Source organism: Aythya marila (genome assembly GCF_965140915.1).
Source record: "Aythya marila genome assembly, chromosome: 8".
NCBI lineage: Eukaryota > Metazoa > Chordata > Aves > Anseriformes > Anatidae > Aythya > Aythya marila.
In genome coordinates this window covers 23169219-23196110 of record NC_139049.1, presented here as the reverse complement: position 1 = coordinate 23196110, position 26892 = coordinate 23169219, and the positions used below count along the sequence as shown (strand labels likewise).

The 26892-nt window shown below is 36.9% G+C and overlaps 1 protein-coding gene across 3 annotated transcripts in view; it reads right to left on the bottom strand.

The window, feature by feature from the left end:
- MAST2 (microtubule associated serine/threonine kinase 2) overlaps positions 1–26892 on the bottom strand; it is a 190947-nt gene that overhangs the window by 151052 nt on the left and 13003 nt on the right. For all 3 annotated transcript variants that reach the window (XM_082766145.1, XM_082766147.1, XM_082766146.1), the window contains exons 2-3: positions 20071–20218; positions 16219–16361 (exon numbers count right to left, since the gene is read on the bottom strand). In XM_082766145.1, the coding sequence (XP_082622271.1) occupies positions 16219–16361; positions 20071–20218 (291 nt within the window). The remainder of the gene's footprint in view (positions 1–16218; positions 16362–20070; positions 20219–26892) is intronic.

The following is a 26892-nucleotide window of genomic DNA, read 5'->3' as shown; positions in this document are numbered from 1 at the left end:
ATCTACAAGTAAGGAATTAAACTGTTGACATACCCATTAGGGAAAAAAAATCCATTACAGTGAACTTATTTTTCTTTGTTCACTCCACTCAGAACAGAGTCTGCAGCACTGAGTATATTCTTCCAACTTAATCCACACACAGTTCATTTCAACATACCTTAAATACGTGCATGGTTTTACCCTCGTTTCCAGCTGACATTTTAAGTGCTTAGACAGGTCTCCATGCTGTTAAATCATACCATTTTGTCTGCTTAAGACCAGTAACATTGACTCAAACACTGTCTCTGAAAGAAATACTTGAAGATAAGCCAACACATTTGGGGCTAGAAGATTTTACTCTCCCCTGCTCTCCTTGTCCACATTGGCCTAAGCGTACATTGATATACAGGGAAATGCCTTACAGGCAGGTTCTTGGCTGATGGCTTCTGACAGATTTTTATTCTTCTTTTTTGCTGCTATAGAAAAACTTCTGCTATACATTTCCCAAAATTTTGTCATCCTCCCTTAAAATGCTACATGACTTAAAAGTTTGTTCTGTTGTGGGTTTTTTTTGTTTGCTTTTTTGTGAATAGAAATCCTTTTTCCCAACATTTATTCAGTGCACACACACACACAAAAAAAAAAAAAAAAAAAAAAGGTAATGAATTCATTCACAATTTCTAAGGTTTGCAAGTGCAATGACAATTTTTTTCTTCTCTTCCACCAGGATCTCTGTCAGACCTCCTATTTTTAAGAGTTCTTCTGTGGATTTTTCTTTGAAAGCTATTTTTCTCAAAAAATGCTAGATGCATAAAAATTTGGCACTCTCTCTAATTTTTCTTTATTTTTTACTTTTGTTCAACAGAACCTATTACATTTAGTCAGAGGAGAGGAAACAAAAAACAGAAAGAGATGTTGACTTAGTGCCCCAAAGCATTTTCTCAGAGGAAAAGCGTGACATCCATTATTTTAAAAGGTGTTCAAAGACAATCTCTTTCCGTAAAAGTAGCAGGTAAAAAAAAATGTAGTGCTTCATGTTAAAATGAAAAAAAATATTTTACTCTTATTGCAAATTACAGTTATATTGTATTCCAAATTCAGTTCAAGCACACAGTCATTGTGCATGACGTTACAATACTGCCACGTCCAGCAACCAGCAGCTGATATAAAACAAACGTGCTTTATTTCAACAGCAACGTATTCACAATATATGATCTTTAAAGTGTTCAGACATCCTATTGAATTAATACAACATTGAGCTTTGTAGTTACAATCTTTCGTTCTTTGTTTAAAAAAAAAAAAAATAAATCAAAGCTCACCAGTACAAAATTAAAATATGACATTCAGGCATCGTTTGAATTGTCACCTGGGCTTTTGTCTCAAGAACTGACAGGGAATATCAATGTGTTAATTGAAACAAGCAGTATGCAATCCACAGGACATCTTTAGCATATGTTTCCTTCTAAGGGCTGACAAGAGCTTTCTTGAATTTTTCAGCACTAGAGGCTAAGGTTTCCATTTTCAAGCTAAAAATATGAACAAAAATGTTGCGTATTTACATAAATATATATTTTCTTAGCAGTATCTTTCCACAGAAATCACAGACAATATTGTATCTGTTTTAAGATCTCAAAAAAGAAAACAAGAGTATGGCAACAGTTGCGTGAAAGTGTTCAAAAAAATCTTTAAAGCTATATTTCTCTTTGTAATTCAGAAGGCCCAGAAAAATAAATCAAATCAGAAACCTAGCTCCATAATGGAACATTCTTACTGATGAAGGAGAATGAGCTACTGGATGTAACAAGGCAAAGCTCAATACTCAAAGCTATCATAATTTAAAATTAGATATAATTATCCTTAACAAAACCAGGCACTGTGGAAAGGGGCTTTGGAACAGCTGCTCCTCTTCAATTTAAATGCTCATTTGTTTTACATTGACCTAGAAATCAGTATCCTCCTAACCAAAAGCCAATTAGATAATAGTCTCTCTTTGAAGCTTGTAGAATACAATTTTTTTAAATGTCTTTAATACTAAAAAGCAAAGAAATAAAACTGCAGATTATACCACAAGTATGCTCTGCTTCACGATGCACAACCAAAATCTGAGGGTTCCCCTCCTTGTGCAGATTTCTGAAAGGTCAGATTTACAGCCCAGGAAAGACACTCATCGCTTCCTTGCGCTAACCTTTCAGTGCAGTCTCAGTCTGGGACAGTCACAGAATGCTGCGAAGAGGGCACATGGAAGTCTTCCATTTGCTGCATCAGCTTCCCACCATTCCCTCCACAGATAAAAAGTAATACGCCAAACTGACAGCGAGGAAGTATTACGAGAAGTGTTTCAAAAGCTTTCCTTCCAACCTTGTCAGAGTTAGGTCACTAACATCCGTGCTTTTAGAGACAGAAGGATGTCAGGTTCTTTCAGTACTACAATATAAATAAGTTGCTTCTGGAGCAACAGAATTAAAAACACCTGGTTTCCTACAGACTCAATTTTGTCTTTCGTCTTGCTACCTCCTGTGTTCTTCAAAAGCAGCTTCAGCTCTCCTATTTTGCCTGCACCCAAAGGAGACAGGATATCCCCCAGCTAATCAGCGAGCTGTGCGCTCTGCGATATTTGTGTCAGGCAGTGCTATCAAGCCACAATAAACAATGAACTGCGTCTCTCTCAGAGAGAACTTGCGGGGGTGTCTCCTACTCGGCTCCAATTCTTATGAAATTGCAATTACAATTATTTTTGACATTTCTTCCTCTTTTCAAGCCTGGATAAAATTGGCCCGAGGCTTGGAAGTTGCCAGGAAAGACGGAACAATTGCGCTAACTTTGATTCCCTACCACTGTTCAATGTTTCTTGCAGTCATAATCATTTACGCCATTACTTTCAAATTTGGCTAAAGCCAATGCCAAAAATACATGTGCACCCATAGATCTCTTCCAGCTCTGGAGAGACAAAATGATGTTGAGAGACAGTTTGATTACAGTCAAATACAAAGCCATAATTTCTTGGTCATGATTTTTTGCTCTTCTGAGTCTTGGCACCATCCCTAGAGAAAATTCTTTCCATGAAAAATAAGGAGAGTCTTTTCTATGTGCATCAAAAAAGAAGCTTCTCAGAAAGCTGGTAACATACCGAGTCCAACAAGATCCAGGACAAAACTAATTATGGCAGGAAACTACATTAGAAAATGGGGAATTCAATTCTACCACAACATTAGGACATCAGAGAGGAAGAAAACTGGCAACCACCAGTAGCAATCCACAGTTGCATGCTGAAAAATTATCTGCTAATGTCTTAGTATTGAAAGGAAACTTCCAAAATTGCCAATATCAACTAAAAAAGCTTATATTGGCAGCATGATCTCATACCAGAATGCAAATCAGTACAGTCAAGGTAGAATTCAAGGGAGGGAGACACTTCCCAAAACAGGTGGTGAAGCTGAAGAAACCTCACTTTCCTAAGGTTTCCTTCTGAAGACATGGAAATGGAAAGCAACTGAACAGAAGTGTGAAGTGGGATGAAAAAAAAAAAAAAAGTGACAATAGCAGCATGATTCTAAATATGCCTCAAAGTTATCTGGCATCAGCATCAGTTTATTGGAGAAATTTGCTCTGTTCCATGCTACATGGAAGAGCCTTGCTCCTGAACTTCCCACAACAGCAGTCCAGTTTTCTTCTCAGTACTGCCTTCAAAACTCTTTTTGTAACAGGAAGAAGAGTGGAAAAGTCCAAAAAATCCATTCCTGCCCAGCCAAGCAAGAGTTAAGGAGTAAACAGGTTACCCAGGAGGTTTCAGTGCAACCAGCACAATGTCAAACCCAGGCAAAATAATTATTTTAATCCTGTATCAACTTTTCCAAGTAAAGTGCAAAAGTAGAAATAACATGTTGAGACTGTTATGGAAAATAAGGTTCCAAATAAATCACTGCCATTTCTGAGAAGAGTTCTTAGGTGCTTTTGGATAGGGGGAGTGAGGGAGGATTAAATTACTGCCTCTGCTGATAAAGTAAACATGTAAACATCAGACTTAGAATTCTTTGGAGCCTTTAACTTGCCAACAAACTACATTTCTAAAAAATGTATCTCCGGGAAGCAGCAAAACTGTCTGGATTAAGAACCAGCCAGCCAATTGAATTTTAAAAAGTAGCTGTCAGAAGAAGAATCGGTACTGAATAGGACCATTTTGTGTCAAGAGAACAGTCATGCATATAAGACTATTCAGCATTTTAATTGATGACCTAGAAATAAATATAAAACCACTGATGAAAAACTTACTGTAAGAGCAGAGTATACACAGTGAGATCAGCACTGTCAGGGTTATCTGAATGACTCGGTAAGGCTGATCTATTCAAATACTGTTTAGATACAACCAAATGGTTAATTGCACTTGTTACAGGCAACTGTAGCACAAAGGGAACACCTGCTTGTCTAACTCCACAGATCTCTTCTGGATCCCTTTTTTTAAAACATTTGTACCACCTTTGCCAGTTTCCAGTCCTCACCTACTGAAACTATTTTAAGCAATAGGTTACACAGCACAATTAGTGGTTCACATGTTTCATCCCTGAGTTGTTTCTAAAGCTGTGTCATTATCTCCTTTTATTCACTGAATTAACAACCTCCTTTATCCTGCTTTTAACCACTCCACTTTCCTTCAAACCATTCTTAACCATCCTTTGCAGGTGGGAAGAGGAAACAGCATTTCTCTGTGCCTCTAACAGGAGGTCCTTAACTAGGTTCCCTAGAGACTGTAAAGGAGAAGATCTCTGCTGAGGTTCCTTGCTCTTCCACAAGCTTTCTCCTAAATCAGTTCATCTTCTTGAAACTGTAAGAAATTTTAGTAGGTTTTTCTGATTATTTTTAGTTCTGCCTGCATATATTTATTTCAGTTGCTATTAAAGGGTGGCTTTTTGACTTAACATTTTGAACTAGAACTGAGCGCTGCTAAGGATAAAAGTCATACTGCCTGTATCTCTGCTCTACACACAAGTAACTGAAATCTCCTCCCACTAAGATTTCATTCTACAGTGCCCGAGCTTCCTCAGCACGCTGCAGTCAGCACCACTTACCCTGGTCATGTAGTGGGTAAAACAGACCCCAGATTACTACTACTTAATCAGATCCAGGTTTCAACGCTGATGCAGTTGAGTGGGGGGTGCCTTTAAAAACACAGCACGGCTCAGCCACAATCCCAACACATTTCATCTTTCCCACTTACTTTTCTTTGTGGACAAAATGCTGGGACACAAGAACTTGACGTAAATGAGACAGACAGACCTCAGCATAAAATGCTCAAATTCTGACATGGTTATGTGATTAAAGTAATTACCCAAAAAACAGATAGCAAAAGAACATAATTTTACTTGAGGCTAGTGGGCATTATTATACACTTTCTACTCCTCTAGACTGAGGTATTCAGCACAGAGCAGCAGCTCCTAACAAAAAGGTTGAGCTCAATTATGTAGCTTGGGTGGAATCAAGTTAAATCAACTTCCTCCATTTTAGTTAACACAAAACAGTTTAATCATCCATTCACTACTTGCTCCAGAACGTGAAGCTGTGATTACCTACTTTTAAACTCCCAACCAACCAGAGAAGTTTATCAATGAGCAAAGAAAAACAGAGCTAAAAATTACTTAAGGCTTTCCACTATCATTCTCAGGTGGAGATTTCATAGAATACAGGCAAAGCTTGATGCTAAAAACCTTTGTTAATAATGGGACAAAAAAAGAAATTAGATAGCAGATGGAAGGTCATGCATCATTAATGTACTTAATTGAAGAAGATATGCACCACAATTCTTTTCTCTTGAAATTACTATAATTTGTAGTATGGTAAGACAATCTTGTACCTGTGTTTTAAATTCAAAACACCCCACATTTTAGCTTATTTTGAAAGCCAAGTTATTTGGGAGAATTAAAGTAAAACAACAAAAACTTACCTAAAACAACCAAATGGTTACTTAATTTTATGTTGCAAATGGTCGTTTGAGCAGAATTGAAGAGCTCATGGGTGAAAAGCTCATGATTCAGAACACTTCATTTGGCAAGGAAATACTACAGAAACAAAGGTTGTACAAGAACGTATGATTAAAAATAAGTTTGGTGCAAATTTTGACCAACAATAGATCTGTAATACATGTATAAGATACAACACTATAGCTTTCACCTTAAGATCTCCAGACCAGTAGCCCACAGCCCAAAGAATGTAGAGTGGAGAGGAATTAAGGAGGTCACAGAAGTATACTTGTACACAAAGCAGTCTAACTCATAACTTTTCTAGCTACTGTCAAATAATGAGAATGAATATTTACTGGGGAAAGTTTTTTCCTGTTTTCTGGAGGTAGGGGAAGCCACAGAGAAATATAAATATAGGAGAATATAGTAGGAACACAAACTTAGGGCCATCAGAATAGTCAGAAGCCTTAAAAAAGATCTGGGTCTCGCTAGAGATAGCATAGCATACAAAGCTGCAAACAGGCAACCAAGGTTGGCAACACTGATGAAATGAAAACTGTAATGAACACTTTGACCTTTGCCTCCGACCCCTGGATTCTTGACACAGTGATAAAAACACTATGTATTTTCCTTGGCAACACTCATTAAGTAAATTAGTTCAATTATCAATATTCAGAAGATTCAAGATGCAAATTTGCCAAAAGTATCTCTGCAGAGTTACCTGGTTACATTTGCTTCTCCCAGAAGCCTGTATGAAAACTTCAATGTGTGCAGTGTAACCATATTTGTGTAAACTAACAACAGAGCTGCATACCTTTAACACAAAGAGTACCAAATACTTCCTTCTAATTGTGAGTGTAGACAAATACAGAAACCACCTTAGATTTAAAGTTGCACATTTTATTTAAAATCCAAGGCAGAGAATGTTAATTTCAAGTTTCACACAGTACTTTGCTTTCATGGGCAAATTATGCAACTCTGCAATAGGGGTTCATCACGTAACTATTTTTTATTGTTGCTATACTATATGACCTCATTAAAATAATGAGGTTTGAACATTCGTATCTTCAATTAGAGCTTTGTGGCTTCAAGCAGTTAAAGAACAAATGCTGCCATTAACCTAGAGAATACCCCTCAAATACACACCAAATATATTAACAACGTTACTGAATCATGAGGTCATTGTGAAAATCTAAGTCTCTGTGGATTCCATCACAAAGCAAAATCTTGAGGATTTTAATAGGATATTATTTAAGGTATAAAATTAAAATCTCTCATTAAGTTATCTCAACAGCTCATTTAATTTATCAGGCTCAAAAATATTTTAAAGGTTATTTTAGGTTAATTACATTTCACATCGTTTCATGACAGATCTGAAACCCTGTACTTCTTTCAGTCCCGTATTATAAACATTTTCCCCTTGCCAATAACTCAAAGTTCACACTGACACACATTTTTGCATACTTGCACTACAGTTTCAACATGACAGCATTTTATGTTCATGATGTACACAGAATCCAGTTTTATTTTTTTCCCAAATGGAAACTTGGCCGCTGCAATAAACAACAAAAGCAAGAAGCACCTCAGTCAGTTGTTCCTCACTACTTACTTAAAAAGACACCTTAGGTAGATTGGTTTATTTCAAACACACAACACATTTTGCTTTTACATACTTAGCCAGCCACAGCTGTTTTTCAGTGAACAAAATTTGAATCAATCCAAAATGTTGCAATAATCTTCCTCATATATTCCCAATAATAAATGACGCTTTGAAAAAACAACCTGGTAGTTACTCCTAGTCCTGGTTTGTAAAGGAAAGAACTATAGATACCGACTCAAAATCAAGACTGCAAGTGTAATGGTTATTCTGACTTTATATATTCATGTTCTCACAGACTTCAGAATCTGAACAATGCCTTGACCAGAATCAGTAATAGGTGAGTGATACAGGTACACTATCTATAAAGTGACTGCAGGAATAAGTTATTTCATAGCCCTGTCCATCTGAGTTTTCCAACCATTAATAAACTGAGCTTCACAGAAAATCTGTGAGGTATGCTTTCCTCCCAGTTCTACTGATGACCAAGTGATTTAACCTCTCTGTATCTCAGTTTATCAAAGTTCAGATATGAGGATTGTTGCGTAAGCCTTAGGCTTTAGTACTGTTTCAGTTACAAGGCTGAACTTATCTCTGCCAAGTGATAACACCTCTCCCCCTCTAGTAATCTCAAGGCAATAAGGACTGTAGATTAACTCTTCAGCAAGATTCTGAGCTACAGCTGTTCAGAGGCGAAGCATATAAACAACTGTATTCCCATTTTCCTCAAAGCAGTAAAATAAGCAATCACCGAGTCTCTAGAGCTGTAACTGTTTGGCTGGGAAGATGCACTGCATGGCTTGGATAAACCAAAATAACACAGTAGAGTAAAACATACCAAACAACAAAATAGCTGCCAAACACAGGGGATTACGCTACTAATTTCTAGAGCATTTCCAAAGCTTTTGTTAGTCACAGACTTAGGAGGGGTTTTTTATAGGTAACTTAAAGCTCAAAGCAGTCTGTATTACTGGAACAAAGTAGCTTGAAACTCAGGCAACCAAAATATCACATGCTTGAAAACTGACCTTCTTATTACCTACCGCATCCTAGGAAATAGTTACCAGATGCAGAAGGCAGCTATATTAAAATACTAAATGTGGACATCTCATGCAGCCTATGGTAACACCTACAAAAAAAAATAATATATATATTATAGGCGTATATGTATATAAGGAAATTTCTGAATATTTTAGATTTTTAAAGTTTGTTTGCTTTTACTGTCTGCATCAGTATATTCTTATATAAAGGCCAAAAGGAATCACAGAACACTCTTATGGAACAAAGTATCATTCCAGTGAAAATGTATATTCAAGGCTGTCTGAATAACTCTTTGTATTGTCTTAAGTTCCTCACACCTCCCCAAGAAAAAAAAAAAAAAAAAGCTAATTTTCCATGCACACTACAGCAGTTTCTCACTTTACACCTACAATAGCACTGCTGTCAGGAGCAGAACTGACTGCGTGTGCCAAAAATCAATTCAACATATTCATAGACAAAAAGTAACACACAGCATCTGAAGATAATGAGAACTGCAATCATTCAAACTGACAGTCTAGTGCCTAACAATTATCACAAGGCAAGTTTTATGAATTCATATTTCCTATGATGACAACCCTCAGGTTACAAAGAAGGGTGTTCAAATTTTCTTTCCAGTATGAAAACCTCCTTTGAGCCAATGAGTCCACTCCAAAATGAAATTCACTTAACTGGAGTTAAAAAAAAATGCTGACCTGAAAAGACTTCATAGCAAGTTGCTGACTGTGTTCAAGTACTATGCGCTATATATTAAGCGTAACTTTGGTACAGAATTTGTCACAATTATTTGCTATTCTTTATTCAGATACACATTCATTATTTAGAATGAAATTTCATAGTGAAAATCCTAACAGGACTATCAGTTTTGAATGCCACTGTGAAGCATATGTTCCTGAATTTATCATGAAAATATGCAGGATTATAGCATATGCATTTTACTTTTCCCACCAGAGATGCCTTAAAGCTGTGACAAAGGTAAATCTCTGCAAGCACCCTAGGCATTGCCTAGTGCTCAGAATTTCGCTCAGAATACTCAAATATGTTCAAAGAAGCTCTTCTGCAATTTGCTTGTAACGGCATTTACTCCTCTGCAAAAGGCCTGATTCTCCCCTTCTCCACACTATCAGATCCTTCTCCTCACTTTCAAGTCTTATCACTCAGCCCATGCTGGTATGTTCAACCCTCCACCCAGAACTTGCTCCCCATCTCTCCCTCAAATCCAGTCCCTTCAAGAAAACACAAGTCTGGACAGTGCTTTAGTTCTTCAAGCAACACTTACCTTCTATCTCATCTCCTCAGAGCCACATCTTCCAAAATCCATAACTTACCCAAACTCTCAAAGATTTGCTCATAGACTTCACAGCATAAACAAATGTAAATTGTTAATTAGTATGCATAAATTTAGGCTTCACATAATCTTAATCTGGAAGCCCATTTACTTACCATCTCAGGCTATTACTGCTATTTTAAAACACAATTTCCATGACTTCATACAGCAATAGATTTCATTCACATAACCATAGTCCTCTGCTATCTTCTACTTTTCTAACAATATGAGATTTGTACAGTCAAATATTAAAAGTTCTTTACACCCTAGAACAAGTATATGGTCTTCATGAGCTGTAACTTTAATTATTTTTGATTATTTTAATATTTTTGATTATTTTTCAGTTAAAAATATTTTCAAATGTCTTCAGCAACATTTAAAAAGTCAACACCTTACCTCCTAAAACACAATCAAAAAGTAAGGTTACCTATAACAAAACATTTTGGAAAAAGAGCAGCTGCGTGTTTCAGAACACACAAATGTAAATGAAGTTTTCTCATCAGACTCAAATGTCTGCTCCTGTGATAAGTATGCAATCAATCAGCAGGAGGTAGTTCTACACACAACTGGCATTAATGGCTTGTCCCCCAACTACTGCTATATTTTTCAGTTAAAAGACAGAGATTACATCTAATTCTTTTGCAAGGAGGTAGAAGCCTAAGCTCTGTGCACTCACATCACTGTGAGTATTCATATCAAACAGAAAGCTAGAGAGTGCAGTGGAAGACCAGCTTTGCAAGCTAATGCTTGATTTGCTAATCCGATACCTGCAAGTCACCACAAACTCTGTTCCTTCCAAGGCCTCATCACTGTGAAATTAGTGAATAATCCTAAATAATACACAGAGAGTCTGTTAAAGCACGGCAAAACAAGGAGGAGACCCAGATACAGAATTTCCTTTTATAACTAATAGGGTTTTGGAAGCAGAATATAAAAAAAATTGAACTTCTAACTGCACTGCATTTCAGCTGGATTTTTCAATTGTTAATTTCCGTAGTGAATTTGCAAACAACACACTGTTAATGTCCCCTTCTAGCTTCGGTGCACAGGAAAAGATCTCGCTCTTCTTTAGGTTGGCCCTGTAGCAATGGTGTCATTTTGTGTTGAAAATGCAATTCACTATGCTGAGATGAAACCTCCAGTACTTTAGCACCACCTAGCAGGTCATCGACCAAAACACAGTTAGGCAACACAGCTTTTGACCCCCAAAAAAATGCTAAAAACAATGATTGATCTATTTGCCTCAAAAATAATAATAATAATAATAATAATCTTATTTTATTAACTATCCTAATCACCAACTTTCTGTTACCAGAAAACCACTGTTGCAAGCCATGGTGCATTAAAATATGAAGCTAATTCACACTCCAGCTAAAAAAGAAGCCAGATTATTAGCAAGTGGTTACTGTAGAACACAATCACACAAATAGTATTCTTGTGCTGCAAAATCACAATTACCAGGATCTCTGAAAACCTTTTACTAAAAGTTACTTAGGTCTCAGGGTTAAACTATTTCTCTCAATTGCTACATGCCCACCAGCAGATGGCAGAACATCACCGCAAATTCCTCACCAGGCTTTCCAGACATCAGCAATCGGTTTTAGCCTTAAAATGAATATAAAGGGAATTATCTACATGGTGGCTTTACAAACCCAAACCTGTAGCCCACTAGCCACTCTCCCTGGTAGCCAAGAATGATACAGAGGTGAGGCACAACCTTTTGTAATAAAGAGCAGAAAGAGCAAACTGCACAGGGGCAATACACTGCCACAGGATGTTTATATACTGGGTACAACTGATTCTATTCCTAATACAGCTATACTAAATCAAAAGCAAAGGAATGAAAACTCGGAAAATCAACAGTGAATATTCTCTCCTAAAAAGCACACCTCAACTTGAATGTCAAAACTAATACTCCACAGTGTCAAGTCTGTCTCAATTACCAGGTTTACAGCACAGGCTCCCACCCTGCCCCAAGGATGACCATTTGCCCCATTCTGCTCAGAATAACCTAATCCTCAAAGCTTTAGGTAACTGAACGGTCAGGATAGATGAGGCTGAATGGGGGCTGTCACCGGCTCAGTATAATTCAATATGGGAAGTTTTTCAGTGTGTTAGTAATTTCAAGTCCTTGCATCTGAGACTTTCTGTCCTCCAGACTGTTATTCAAAATCTGAGAGGTTTTGTTGTGTGGGTTTTTGTTTGTTTGTTTCATCTACTTCTAGTAGAGCAAGACCAGGGAAAGGCAAACTTTCTGACATACTCTACAACATGATTATCTCATTTTAACCATTACCTTGCAAAGTGAACGTAAAACCATAAGTAATTTGAAATTATTCTCTGAACAGGAGACTGACTCTGGAAGGAAACCTTAGAAGTCTGTCATCAGGATTAACAAAGCACCAACAGTGTAGTCACCAGACTTCATCTCTGAACATGAAAAAATGACCCAGACCATAGATTGTGTGGTACAGAGCACAAGGAAGAAAGTTTATACCAAGAGACCTGCCACTAAAACAGAATCCTCAACCTTATTTTCAAAAATTATGCTCAGTTTTCAGTTCAAGGAGTACAGGGAGCAGTTCAGAAAATTTAAGTTTGTAAGAAAGAAAGGGAAAAAAAAGGTTCAAAATTTCTTTCACAAAAGTATCAAATTTTCCAATGACAGGCTTCCTTGAAGTGTTTTCCCATCACCACAGTTGGCAACAGGAACATGCATGGTTTCTTATTCTTGGAACATCTCTAATTTTTCCAGGCACTAGATAGTGAGCAACACATGAGGGATGTAGCCCAGGAGTTGGGCTCGATGATCCTTGCAGGTCCCTTCCAACTTGGGATACTCTGTGATTCTAATTTATGGGTAGCACACTATCGGATGTTCTTTCACAAAAAGCTGGAGATGGTGCTTGAGATGTGCTATATGCCAAGGGAACACGCACACGCACACTCCTCTTTCTCCACAAGCGTAAATACATATTTGGCAATGGTGTGGTACTCCAGTAGAGCAGCCTATCCTTAACAATAAAAATTAAGGGAAAATCATCCCTTGTCCACCCATACACACTCCAACCCTGGAATATTAACACTTTGAGGCATTGAAGTAAATTGCTTTTGGCAATCAAATTCACTCTTTGAGTTTTGTCAAAATAACTGTTTGCAAGAAGACCCTCCCAATTCGCCTCCTCTACAACTATGTTCTCTTCTCAAGCTTTTTCCTTTCTAAAATTAACAAGCCCTGATGCTTTTCATGCCTTTTTTCATAAGAGAATGCATCCTTATCCCCAATCATTCTCATCAGTTGTCTTCAAAGCACAATCCATACCCTAACTCCTTTAAGACAGGGAGTCTGCAAGCCAAGTTTTCAGATAAATGAATCCCCAAACTAAGTCATGAGAGATTTTCCACATTATTATCCTTCTGTTCCTTATACACAGTTTTTCTATCCACCACCCCATTATTTTTTTTCCTTCGTTTTTACTATGTTTGAGTCTTGAGACCAGAAAATATCAGAGATACTCACAACAAAGCCTGTGTCTATTCCCCCCAGTTATTTCTTTGGGTATGTTAGGGAATTAAATTCTTAAATATGGAATAAAAATCATAGGACACTCCTCACCAGGAAGTCCATCTACTACAATCACAAACGTGTGTCTTAGAGTTCATGATGAACTGAAGGTAGGAAGTCCTCACATATTTAGAAGGCACACAGATCTGATCAACATCACAAGAGCACTCGGCATTCAGGCTATGATGGCTTCCTTCTCAAGTCAAGGATCTAGTAGCAACTGCTATGCAGGCACATTAAATCAGATTATCACACATGCAAAGAGCTGAAAGGTTCTAACAATAAATTAAGGTTATGAAGTTTAGCATGTTAGAATATCATTTCCAATTCTTGAGCTGTTGCTAATAAGTAGCCTAGCTATCAGTCTTGTTTCAGAAGCTACAAACTAATTTCTAAGCAGTTGCTACCATTAATTTATTGTTTCACTTTGTAAACAAAGTCGGGAAAAAAACACACAATTTAAGCACAAGAAAAAAAAAATAAAAACACTACTGAATACCAATACATTGATACCTACAGTACCATAAAGTGGAAGCAGAAATAACGCACGTAGCTCTGAGTATTATGCCTTTCCAGTACCACACTCTCATTTCTCCCTAGCTATGCTTCTATTGTATTAGTAACAAATAATAGGAGAATTAAATGCTCTAACAATCAAGGCTGGCACATTAAAATGACACTCTGCATTACTGAACCTACTCATCTCTTAATAGAGCTATTCTTCTAAGAAGATTAATTATACTGGCAAGAAACCCTTTGCTGTTCTAATTTGTGAAACATATTTCAATACCACAAGCATTATTAGAAGAGCTGCAAACACGTAACTAGCTCCGAGATCCCAGGACTCACTGCATTTAATTAGGTGTTCATCCTGTGACCGGCTCTTTAGTCATTGCTTTAGAAGCCCATTTCATATTAAAAAAAAAATAATAATTTCTGGGCTTAATTAACTGCAACTGCAATTAACATACAGCCCACCATAAACCATACAGAGGTAGGAAAACGGCCATATACTTCAGTACCTAGCAACAACACAAAAGGACTAATACTGGATTTACAGCTAAATTTGTCTGCTTTAATTAGCAAGATTATTATTTTAAAATAAATTATTGACATTGCACTTCATATCAGAGCATTTGATAGACAGCACAAACACTGCCACGACAAACTGAAAATACATCACATTAATATGCAGCACTACCATGCAAACACATCTGCAGCCCACTGAATTGTGCAGAGCTGTTAAACAACAAAGCAGGATTCCAAATTAAATATCTGAGAACTAGTGCTTTGGTTTAAAGCACAGCTATTTTCATTAAGCTATAAAACTTCAAGGTATTTGCCTACCACCAGGCAATAAATCTGTATTTTAATGTTTTGCTTTTTCCCTTTTTCCTCTTTTTTTTTTTTTTTTTTTTTCTCAAGACCCCACCAGATAAGAACTTGGATGCCACTCTCATGTGCCAATTTTTACTTCTATTCATATAGAGAAATTACAACCACTGCTAAGAATAAATATTTAAGACTAAAACTGATAGAAAAGTATCTACTGACAGGCACCAATCTAAGACAATACAATTAAATCAAATCAATGCAGTAGCACATCTAAAAATGCTAAGACTACAAACACTTCATTGTGAAATTAAAACACAAACACATGGATTTTTTAACATCAAAGATTTTAATTTGTTTTCAAATCCTGGTGGTACCAAACTGCCAAGGATTCACAAAAAAAGTCTAACTGGTAGCAATCTAAAGGCTACTACATACAAGGTACAACATTTAACTTAAGGGGTCATTGCTTCTATAAACTAGAAGCATTCAAAGGGGTCATTGCTTTTTACAATATAAGAAACATTCACCCAACTCCTTACAGCCCTATATGATGGTGCAGTTAACACACCAAAATTTCCTCATTTCTGTAACACTTGTTATACGGACAACACCATGGAAACTCAGAAAAAAAATAATAAACTTCTAGCTTTGCTTTTAGTTTACCATTTATGAGCAATTTATGTTTTATGTATGACTGCTCGCAAACAGCTGATAGCTGTCTTTTCCTACTCTTAAACTTCTCTTCTCCTTGCACTTCAACAATTTAAAATAGAGGGAATAAGGAACATCTAAAAACAGAAGTTATGCTCCTTTTGGTTTGCAATTCCATCTATAGCCAATTGAATTTCCTTCCCACATATAGCATTCTCTTCTTAGAGAATGCTAATTTAACAGATGCAACATTCTTCAAAAATATATTCATTTTTACTAAAGCCATTTGACAGAAACCATGCAGATCAGCAGATGTCAGTTCCAGCTTTTCAATTCCATGGACAGTTATTCCTTTCAGCTTCATCCCCCTAGCTGCTCTCTAGGGAAATAGGCCAAGGTAGCTACTCAGAAAGCTGCTTCCCAATTAAACTTGTTTCAAATGGTCAGGTTCCCATGCTCACATCTCTTTAGACTTCCACTGTTATATTTTTCTTTCAGGAATCAGGCAGCTTAAGTAGCATCAAGAAAGAGCTTCCCCAAAAAAGAAATAATTCTTTGTTTGCACGATTTTTTCCTTTTCATTTTTTTTTGTCAAAAAACGGGATGAATACATTCTCCTCTTAGTTCACCTCTAGCCCCAAAAAGTGGGCACATGAACAAAATGAGGCTTTCAATGAGAGGGAGGAGAGAACGCAAGGTAAAAACCATAGCACGGGATCACACCGCTCTTGATTTATAGCATTAAATCATCAAGATTATTGCCAGACTTACTCACCAAGCCAGCAGTAAGTGAAGGAGCAGATTGTCCTAGAGACTGATTTCTCATGCGGACCAGGTTTGAGGTATCTCCAGGTGGCTGCCATACTGTCTGTCCCACTCCACTGTGGACACTATTTGATAACGGAAGTAGCTGTTTTCCTTTAAAAACAAAACCAAAATACTATCAAGTTATTTTTAAACAAGTTTGCAAATTCATAATACCATGCTGATAACAAATATTGCATATGTAGAAAAAATTGTTCATAAAAAGGCAACTTAAAAGTTTTCATTGGTTAGAACTTGAACAATATACTTTTATAATTAAATATTTTTAAATTATTTACTTTCATTATTAGGTAACGGACAAATCCAAAATCTTGTAGAAATGGACTTTTATCACTTCATACCTTTCTATAATTTGCACTGCTTAAAAAGAAAACAGCATTTGCTGCCAATTAAATGATTTATTGCCCTACAGAGAGGAAATGTTCATGTTACAAAATCCTTCATGTATAACTTTAAAAATTCTCATGAAAATACACTCATAATTTTACAATATTACCTCTTCTCAGTAACTTAGCCAGTCTGATATCCCTGCTTTCCCAAACTACTGCAACATTCAGCAGCAAATTTCATTCAGCTCTGGTCAGAAAATAATATATGTTTAACCATTGTTTTGTTTTGAGTCAGGGATCAATATTTTCTCTTTAAGAGAAAATTCACTGGTCAGCAACATCACAGTATCCTAAAAGTAAAACATTTTGTATTTTTTCCAAGCCTCCTTTGCATTTCACTAGTACAGATGCTGATCTCCCATGCTGCACACACAGCGAAAACAGTAGTTCCTATCTCAACAAGCTCACACCATTGTGCCTTCCTGCAGGAAGTATACAATAATCACTTAAGAGGATCTGCTCAATACATTTTTTTCTAGTCAATATAAAACTGTTTTGAAAATGACAAACTGTAAATTTCCAGAACAAGAAAGAAACAAAGTAAGTCAGATTTTGACTATATCAGGCTTGACAATGTCCTTTTACGTACAATGTCATTCACAATAAAAAGAGAAGACAGTCTAGTAGTTGAAACACAGGTGAAAAAGCGTTTAAATCCTGATTCCACTATTAGCTTCCAAGTGACTTCCCCTGTAACTCCAGTCAGACTCTGTAATTCAATTTTGCCATCTGCAAAGTGGGAGCAAATTATATCTCTTTTCTCTAAATATTAAGATTGTCAGATTAAATTATTTCAATGTCCAAAGCTCAAAAATGAAGTATGGACTGTTAATAGTAAACTATCCTAGACATTACCTCCCATATTAAAACAGTGCAAAGCACTTATTTATATATGGAAAAAAGAAATAATAGTTTTGAAACTGTCTGTGCCCTCCCCTCCTTCCCCTTCTAAGTGCAGTGAACATGGTTGCATTCAACAGATTACTACATGCTCAGATTCATAGGAATCACAGGAGACTAAGACATTTGTTGCAATCAATAGTAGGAAGAAGCCTGCATCTTTCATCACATATACTGCAGAAAACACTTTTTCTCAGCAGGCTATTCTTTTGCAAATTCTTCAACTTGACCTTAGAATTAAATATGGAATATTACATTTGTTACATAAAAGCACCTACAAGATTTGGAAAACTGTCAGTGTGATCATCCATGATTTCATGTGGGTGATGGTGGGGTGTTTTATTTTTTTATTTTGGTTTTGTACCTTGGCTATGTTAATTTCCAGTAATAGTTAAAAGTAATGTACTAGTAACTGCACATTAACGGAATGAGGCAAAGTACGAGAGATGAGAAGGCTCAACTTTGGCAAGCAAATAAAGATCCAACATATTAGTACCTTTTTCTCAGTCCCATTCTATCTGCATACAACTATGGACAAGATTTTTGTGGTTTGCTCATTTTCAAATTATGTGTAAATACAATGACTCTGCTTCTCTGCAGAGGTCTAAAACTACAGAAACGTACAATGCTGTATTTATCTCAGTAAAGCACTAGCAAAGTATCCTATAATAGCAATTCAAAGCATGTGATTATCTACCCATTCAAAATGCCAGTACTTGAGAGCAAGAATAACATATGATATAGTTATCAATATCTCCTTTTAGTTCCAGAAAAACAGCTCATATTTAAACAAAATAGAACTTCTTTCAGGGAATCAAGAAGCCACCTACTGCGTAATCTGAATCCAGGATGACAGTTTTCAATCAATAGTCAAATCTCAGCCATCCAATTTGCATGCACAACCATCTATTTCATCTATATAGAAGTATTACTCAAATTGATTTGCTTCTGTCACTAAAATAAGTTGGAATTATTTTCAGGATGGAGCTTGAAGCTAAAGCCTTTCCCTACCATGTCTCAAGTCCTACATACATTCCCAACATCTGCATTTAAAACATATATCTAAATGTCTACATTTCCTTTATCCAATTGAGTTAAAATGATCTGGCTGGGGCTCTTTTCCCCTTCCTGTATCAGATTATAGCAGACTGAAATTTCACTAAGATGCAGCAACAAATTGTGGAGGACATTATCGTTTCAGACACAAAATTTACAAGGATTTTATATCCAAACAGAAAAAAATATATTTTTTTAAAAATATAGAACTTCTCATTTTCCTGCTTCCTCTTGCTTACTTCTTCTTTTATTCTCCTCTAGTGATTAACCTACTTTAAAGAACAACCTTACTTGCATACAAAACATGAGTGAGTTTCCATTTTTCAAAAACAACCCATTTATTACAAATAAAACATTAAGACAAGGCCAATCCAAAATAAAATGTACATACTTTACTGCTTATTTAATTCCATTACACCCAGCACCTCAAACATTAGTATATTTATCTTTCTCCAGATAAAGGACGGAGGGAACAAAGCTTTTTGTATTTTCACAATCATATAAGTCAAGCCCATGCTACTGCCAAAATGAGTGGTTCCGCTCTCTTCCCCTCCCACCTGAGAATTTCAAGCCCTTCTTGTTCTTGCTCTAACATGCAAATAGTCAAACAGTCAGCCTAATTAGGGAGGAAGTGGGCTAAAAGTTAACCCTAGAGAAGAACAGTGGTATTCAGGCAGATCAGCTATTTCATTCTAGACCGATCATGCAGCTAGCTCTGTATGATCTAATGCTGATATCACAGACTTTAATACAAGCTCTAAATAATTGTACAAGCATCCCCTCACCCACGTATGAAGTCTCCAAAGAAGTGAACTACTGAACTTGGCCCAACATTTTTGACTCATTAGTTGATTATGTTCACTCCATGGTTTTACAGTAGTCATGAAATAAATTTTCTGATAGAGCTGAAAACTGCGCTCAGAAAAAAAAAAACAACAACAAAAAAAAAAACTAATATAAACTGAAAAATATGTATTTTTTTAAAGCAGCATTTTTACTTTGTATCACGTTTTGAATCCAAAAATATATGAAATAATTTCAACGTGATATAAAAGTCAAGTTCCCCATAAGAAACAATATGGCAAAGTAGGCAAGCTTACAGTCAGTGATGACTTTAGAAGTAAAAGAGGTAAGAATATATCACTGTATTGCCTGAAGTCCCACCACTCCCTTCTTTTAACTTTGCACATCAAATCTTAGCTTTTAACTTTTCACTCTGGCCAATATGCAGAATTTCATGCCAAATCCAGCTCTCTTTTTCACTCTCTTCTATTAATACCTCCTTCTGAATCTTCCTCTTATATAAAAACTTGTATGCCTTCCTGTCAACAAGAGGTCGCGTCTAGTTTTAAATAAATGTCCTATCAGTATCTTTTATCACAACTGTTATGCCAACAAGTAATACAGAGTATTTTAATAGTAACGAATTGTCATATGGTCTTTACAAAATGGCATACCTGACAAAGAACTTGCCAAACTACCTCTGCGTAGCTTGCAGTCATCTTGACTTAGCTGACGATGGAGCTTAGTTTTCCCACCAGATGAAAAGATGTCAGGATTGCTGAGCTTTCTGCAGCGCAAGGGAGTGGACTCTGTTACTGTTTCCTGTACAAAGAAGACAAAGTAGAAATTTGTAAGTGAAACCTCTTGTATCGATTTCTGAAATATACTATCTCCAAGTATAAATGAGACTTGATTATTTATGTGTTGTTTTTTTATTATTTTTTATTAAGCAGACTATTCAAAAATGTAAATCCCCCTCTTTTGTGCCACTTATCTGTGCTAAAAGCACATCACAAGACCCCCGTCAAATATGCTTCTTGAACATTATTGTTGTAAGGCTTACCATTAATATGAGTCAGAAAAAGGCAATTAGGCTACAGAAATTATTAGCAGTTACAGCATGTAGGTAAAAAGGCCAATGAAAAATCATGCTCAGCTTTGATTTAATCTATTTCCTACTAAAGTAAAGAGGATTATCTCTGGATTTCTTGAATATTGAATATTTGAATATTGAATATTTGTTCCTTCTAGTCTATGAGTAATATACAGACAAAGAAACAGTTTAGATGTCTAATTGCAACCTGAATCTCCTAATATAAGTTACAGTTCAGCAGCTCTACTACAAGAATATACATATCACTATATAATAATTCATTAGGATAGAGATCATTCTTCGTGGAATGTCTTTGTTATTACTACAAACAGAATTAGACATGTATTTGTCAGAAACACTCCCACACATGTAAATTCCTTTCACAGCATACAACAAACTTTCAATCAAAATGGAAATAGGTAGAAGAACAGCGGTGAACACAACCACAGCTTTTCCCTCATGCATTTAATTGTTCTGGAGGTGTCAAAGTAACTCACATTATGTGCCTGAAGAAAAAGTACAAGCACAGCTATCATATGTGGTTTTGAAGAAAATGTAACACTTTCCATTACAGCCTACATAGATGCACTTGGTCAAGTCTTCCCTTCTCTGCAGCTGTGCAACACATTCCACATGTCTTAATGGGTTGCTCCATTTTATTTCAAATGCCTCTCATTAGCTACTTCAGGTCATGCTTATCCTTATAAAATCTCATCTGAGGCAGAAAATAAGCTGCAAAGAACAATTTTCTTGCATTTAATTGTTCTGGAGGTGTCAAAGTAACTCACCACATAGCCTAGCAGTTTTAAATCATGTCTTTTAAGTCATGCTTAAATCAAAAAAATCATCTACCGTTAATGGCTTTTAATTAAGATTTGCAGATTGCAATCAAAATCAATTTCTGAAGTCATTAATTCAAACCTATTCAGTCTACAGAGTTATGCCCCAAACTGTCAAATCCAGAACAGTGCTGCACACTCTAAAAGCTTCAAGAATTTTTGTGGAGAAAGGGAAAAAAAGGCATGAGTAAAGTGGTTTTACATTAAAAAGAAAACTGAATGCGGACTTGAAATTGTATCCTCACTTAGCTCTGACTCACTCATTCTTGACCTTTCTTAAACCCCATCTCTTTTTGGCACCTCATAACAGTAACTTGGCTATTTGTTTGAGGAGCAGGAATGCTTTGCTCTACATTTGCTTCAGGGGTGAACATTTCATAGGTTGAGAAGTACTGCTCTAAAACAATTTCTTCCTCCAGTTACAGTTCGCCATTCACAGCTGCCACACCATCTAAACCAAATCAAGAATGAGACCTGGGTAACTTAGAGTAGACCAGCTCACTCATCCAGTTCATCACACAGCTGCAAGCAGTTGTTGGTGGTGCAAGAGGGGGGAGAGAAACAAAAACAAGTGACCTGGGGTAAGCTGCGTGACCTGAAAACTGCTTTAATCATACCTTCAGGTTCTTCACATCTTGAAGCAGAGATGCTCACGTTTTCATCTGCCTCTGAACTTTGCCACAAAGGTACTGAACACCTTCGTGTGCAGCAGCCTATATTTCTGTTTTTCTGTCATTTGGAGAGCTGAAAAGACACCTACACTCATGCTATCACACTTTCTGGTTGTACTTACGAGTAGGCTAAGTAATTTTAAATTGCAATATTAGCAGTCCGCTAGCACATCTCTGAAAGCTGTAGAGGCCCGGGGAAAAGAGAAAGTCTTTGCTATTTCTATTTGGGATGGCAGAAAGTGGTTGCACATACATACATGTCTGTAAATAGAGATATACACAACACTTTTAGTATGACCTGTCCTGAATGCCTGTAACTTCTAAAAACTGTCATGCTTTTCCCAATGACAACAATCAGAAACGAATGTACACCCACCCCCACAAAAAAAAGGGGTGGGGGGGCATTCCAACTTACAAGCAGGTTAATTAAAATCTCACCCAGCATTCTACAATCATTTCCAGCATTCTACAATATCTAGCTATTTCACTGAACCTAGCCATATCCCCAGTGAAAGGCCCTACTAACAAGATGCCACTGGTCTCCTTCTCAGTCCATGTAATGCGCACTGTTAAATAAATCCTTAGAAGAGACAACTTTTTAAGCACCCTCACCCTGCACAGGCCATTATCCTGCCTTCACCAGCACAGGAAGGGGAAGCACAGTCCTTCTTGTAAGGCTGATGCAGCAACTGTTGTTGCTCTTCTGCCAAGTCCAGCTGCGTTGGGATGGTTGGAGGAATTACACAGCCAGAAGACACGTGGCAGCCAGCAACAGGAGCAAGGGACCCTGCCCATCACCGCCCAAATACTCCCCACACCCAGAATATAGAATATATCCCCTCCTAAACTGGGGCTCCAGGGCACCTCCTTTGCACCCCGTTCCTCCTACCCAGTATAGACACCAGAAAAGAGGATTTGGAGAAAACAATGCGGGAAAGAGCACCAGGGATATACACCTACATGGAATTTCCTCAGCTGCTGCTTTTATTTCACTTTCATAAACATCTCACACGTTTTAATGATGGCTTAGTGTGACATCCTTAGTTTGAAAGGTATACCTTATAACATTACTAGAGTTATTGGACATTTGTTAATTTAACTCCAGGTCAACTATTAATTTAACATTCAAATCAACAAAAGGAACAAGAATCAGCACCTGCAAGAATAGAGGACTTTCTGAAAGGTTTGTTTCAGGAAGAAAGGCAGGTATTGCTTTGCAAAAGATTTCATCAGAACAATACTGTACAAAAACAATCTTAGGATTATTGCATTAGCAAGAATACCCATCAGCAGGGCAAATTAAAATTTTCAGATTAACATGAAGAAGTGTGCCCTGACCAGAGATTCTCTGTTTGTTCACAGTTTGCCTGGGGTGCACACTCCCACACAACACCCCCATCTTTCTCAGTGAACTACAACTAAAAAAGAACGATCATTCATTCACAGCACCAAAGTAAGGAAAGGCTGTAAAAACAGAAATTAAAGAACTGTAATACAAGGCCTTTTAAAAGTAACTAATGTATTTTACATCTTTTTTTCACCCAATATGTAGACAGGCACATACCCCCACAGCTCCAAGGAAGTGCTTACTTCCCTACTCTTCCCCTTCCCCCTCTATGCAGAGTCTCTTCTTATTGGTAAAAATAATTACAAGTTCTTATCATTCCTTCTTGAGTTGCAGTACACAAACGTTTTACATTTGATAATATCCAAATCAAAGCGCCCCACTGAAGGAGCACACAGAGCACCTACTTCTACTACAATGCCCGTTGAGCCGCGACATCCTGCCTACGCACGCCTTCCAGCCCGAGCTGACCCCAGTGGCACCTGCCACCCCCCAGGATGCCATTCCACACACATTTCTCCAGCAGCCCCCCCAGCTTAAGCAACTCCTCCCCACCAGATGCTCGTACTACAAAGACAGGAAAGGAATAGTGGAAAGGAAGCAGCTTCCCACACTCAGTAATGAATGAACCTAGGCTGTCTTCTGCAGCAGACAGGCTTTGCACATACTACCTACAGCAAATTCTTCATAAGTCCTTTTTTGTTAAGCACATTAAACACTTGGGCAATATTCAGAAAACTACATAACTGGTGAGTGGTTTGAAGAAAGGGATCCCAATTGCACTCCGCGGGTTTATATAGCTGTCAAACTCACTTTTCAAATAATAATAAAAAAATCCAGAGCCCTGCTCTCAGACAGCATATTAACGTTTTAAAAATGCAGAACTACAACACGGCCAGTTAAAAACTTCATTTTCTAAGAGCTATGCATATATTGGGTCAGCAAAACAATGAAGAGGGGAAGTATTAACTTCACAACAATAGAGTTGTCTTTCATAAGACCACAGTTTCTCACTTATCCATCAAAATCCAGCCCTGGTATTGCAGTTCATAGATGAAATAGAGAAATACTGGTGTTATGTGAACAGTTTTAATACAACCAAAGGAAAACCAGAACACCACAGGAAGAGATTTTTCCTTGTCCTTGTCCCAGTGCAAGATGCAATACACATGAAGGACAAAGATTTTACACGTTTCAAATCCATGAGTAAGGAAAAATCTTTGCAGTGACAGAGCATAATTTTGCTTACATGCTTTCAAATTACTAGCCAAACCACCAAAGTCAGTGGCTGAAGAATTCATTGCATAGCTCAGGCTGCCAGAATTCTACAGGCTCAACTTCTACTTTTGAAAAGAAAAAAAATCTTGCAGCGTTAGAAATAAAAGCGTTAGCAAGCACCTAAGAGAAGCACCGCTCACGTAGCATGGAAAAGATTGTGGGCATCTCTCCTTTAAATTATTTTCAATGGTGATTAAAAACAAAAAAAAAAGAGCATTAATTGGGGCTTCTACCAGAAGCAAAATATCAGGGCTTATGCAGCCTGCAGAACTCTTCACAACTTACAACTTGAGCATCACACAACCAGATCTTGATTTGCTAGGCTGAGATTATTCCTACCAGTCCCTTCAAAGGTATACAAAACATTTGCTCACATAACATGAACCAGGAGGATATGAAGAAGAATGGAAATGGGTGTTCTTCAGCAGCAATGAGCTCTGCGTTTTTCAGCTCAGTCACTTAGCACACTTGCACAGAAAAACAGTTAAAACACTGGGGTTATTGCACTCGGCAAGAAGAATCAGACAGACTGCAGCAGGAGCTACAGACAAAAGACAAGAAACCAAATGTTCTTCCTGATGGGTAAGATTACACCAACATGCCGTGTTAACATTTTGATTTGGTGATTTCAGAATATAACTACAAAGAACCTGCTCCATCATCTTTTCCATTCCATTGCACTGTTTCTCAAACCATTCAAGCAAGAAAAAAGCATATACACCACTGCAATGATTTTCAGCAACCTAATTTAACTGCTTACTTTTTTTTTTTTTTTTGAAAGGACAGTAATACAGCCCAGATCCTTAACCTACAAATGGCACGTGAATGCTGCAAGTGTGAATGCATGTCAAGGTAGTGATTCCTTGAACTGCTACATGTACTGAAAATAACCAATGAGAATGCAAATCAATTATAATTTGAAACTTTCTGATTATTTTTTTTTTATTTTTTTTTAATGTAAGCTATTCTTACTGCTCAATTTTTTCTCTACTTTTTAATCCGGTACTGTTTGTCCTTTAAAAGAAAAAAGCCTGTTGTTTCAGGATTGTGAGCATATATCTAAGCATTTCTTTCTCTTCTTAGCCTTTCTTCCCTCTGTAATATGTATACATACCCTTAACAAAAGATAAATCTGATTCTGCCATTATTTACCCTAGTGTACTTTAAAACACACCAGGAAAGAAAATTAGAGCCTAGAAAACAGACTGCAAGGCAAATATCTTAGTAGCACTTAAAGCAACGTAAGCATCATATTTATGCTTTAGTATTTAGCACTGAAATTCACTTTAACTTTGTAGCCTTAGTGAGTAGGTACAAAGGGGACCAACAGTTTATCAAGAAGCTGAGGTGAGCCCAAACATGACTAAAAGTGTAGGCTGAATATGAACTTGCAACTAAGACTCTTCTTAACTGCATCTGCTTAACTCACATACTTGCCAGCAACATGCTGAAGTGTCAGAGACAGCAGAACCAAGGAAAATTAAATCAGTATAGCCTCTTAGAGGCTATAATGTATTGGTTTATTACATCAACAAGATAGAAAAGCTTTACAGAATATATTCCATTATATACAAATGTCTGCATTTTAAAGACAAAAGATCTTTACAGTATTTTTCTCTTTAATAATCTGAAGAACCTTGCAATAAATCCCAACATTTCCAAATGTAAACATATAAATTTTATTTACTGTTGGTTTGAAATTTCCAAATGACTTAAAAGCTAAGCATTATTGCCACAATGATGTTTTCGATACAGTTATATACAGTAATACAGTGTAATACATATTTAACATCTTGCAAATAGTACAGCTTCCCATATACACTCATCCGCAGTTATAATGCAGATTACAGAAAAGTAACAGGCAAAACAAACTGTAATCCTTCTGTTAAAAAAAATAAAATAAAAAACAGTAGTTAAAAGAACAAGCAAATGCTTCTAAAAAGTATCAGAAACTGGCACCCTCCTTATCTTGCTCCTCTGATGGCAAGATTTTTTTTCTTGTTAACTCTTCAGGAAACAACTCCAAGGCATGTTTGATTTGAACTAATGAATAAGAAGCTTCAGTGTTGTTTCACCAGGGAAGTTCAAGTTGTTAACTTTGTAGCCAAGTGTTCCCAGCTGCAGGAATGCATTAAAAAGCTTGTTAAAAAGCAGAAGTAAATATTTACAACTATGTACACTATTACACTCTTTTTGAGGCTCATCAAGATGAAGAATCATTTTACTCCTAATGGAACCAACCACAGCCTAGAAGACAGGGTAAATTGGGT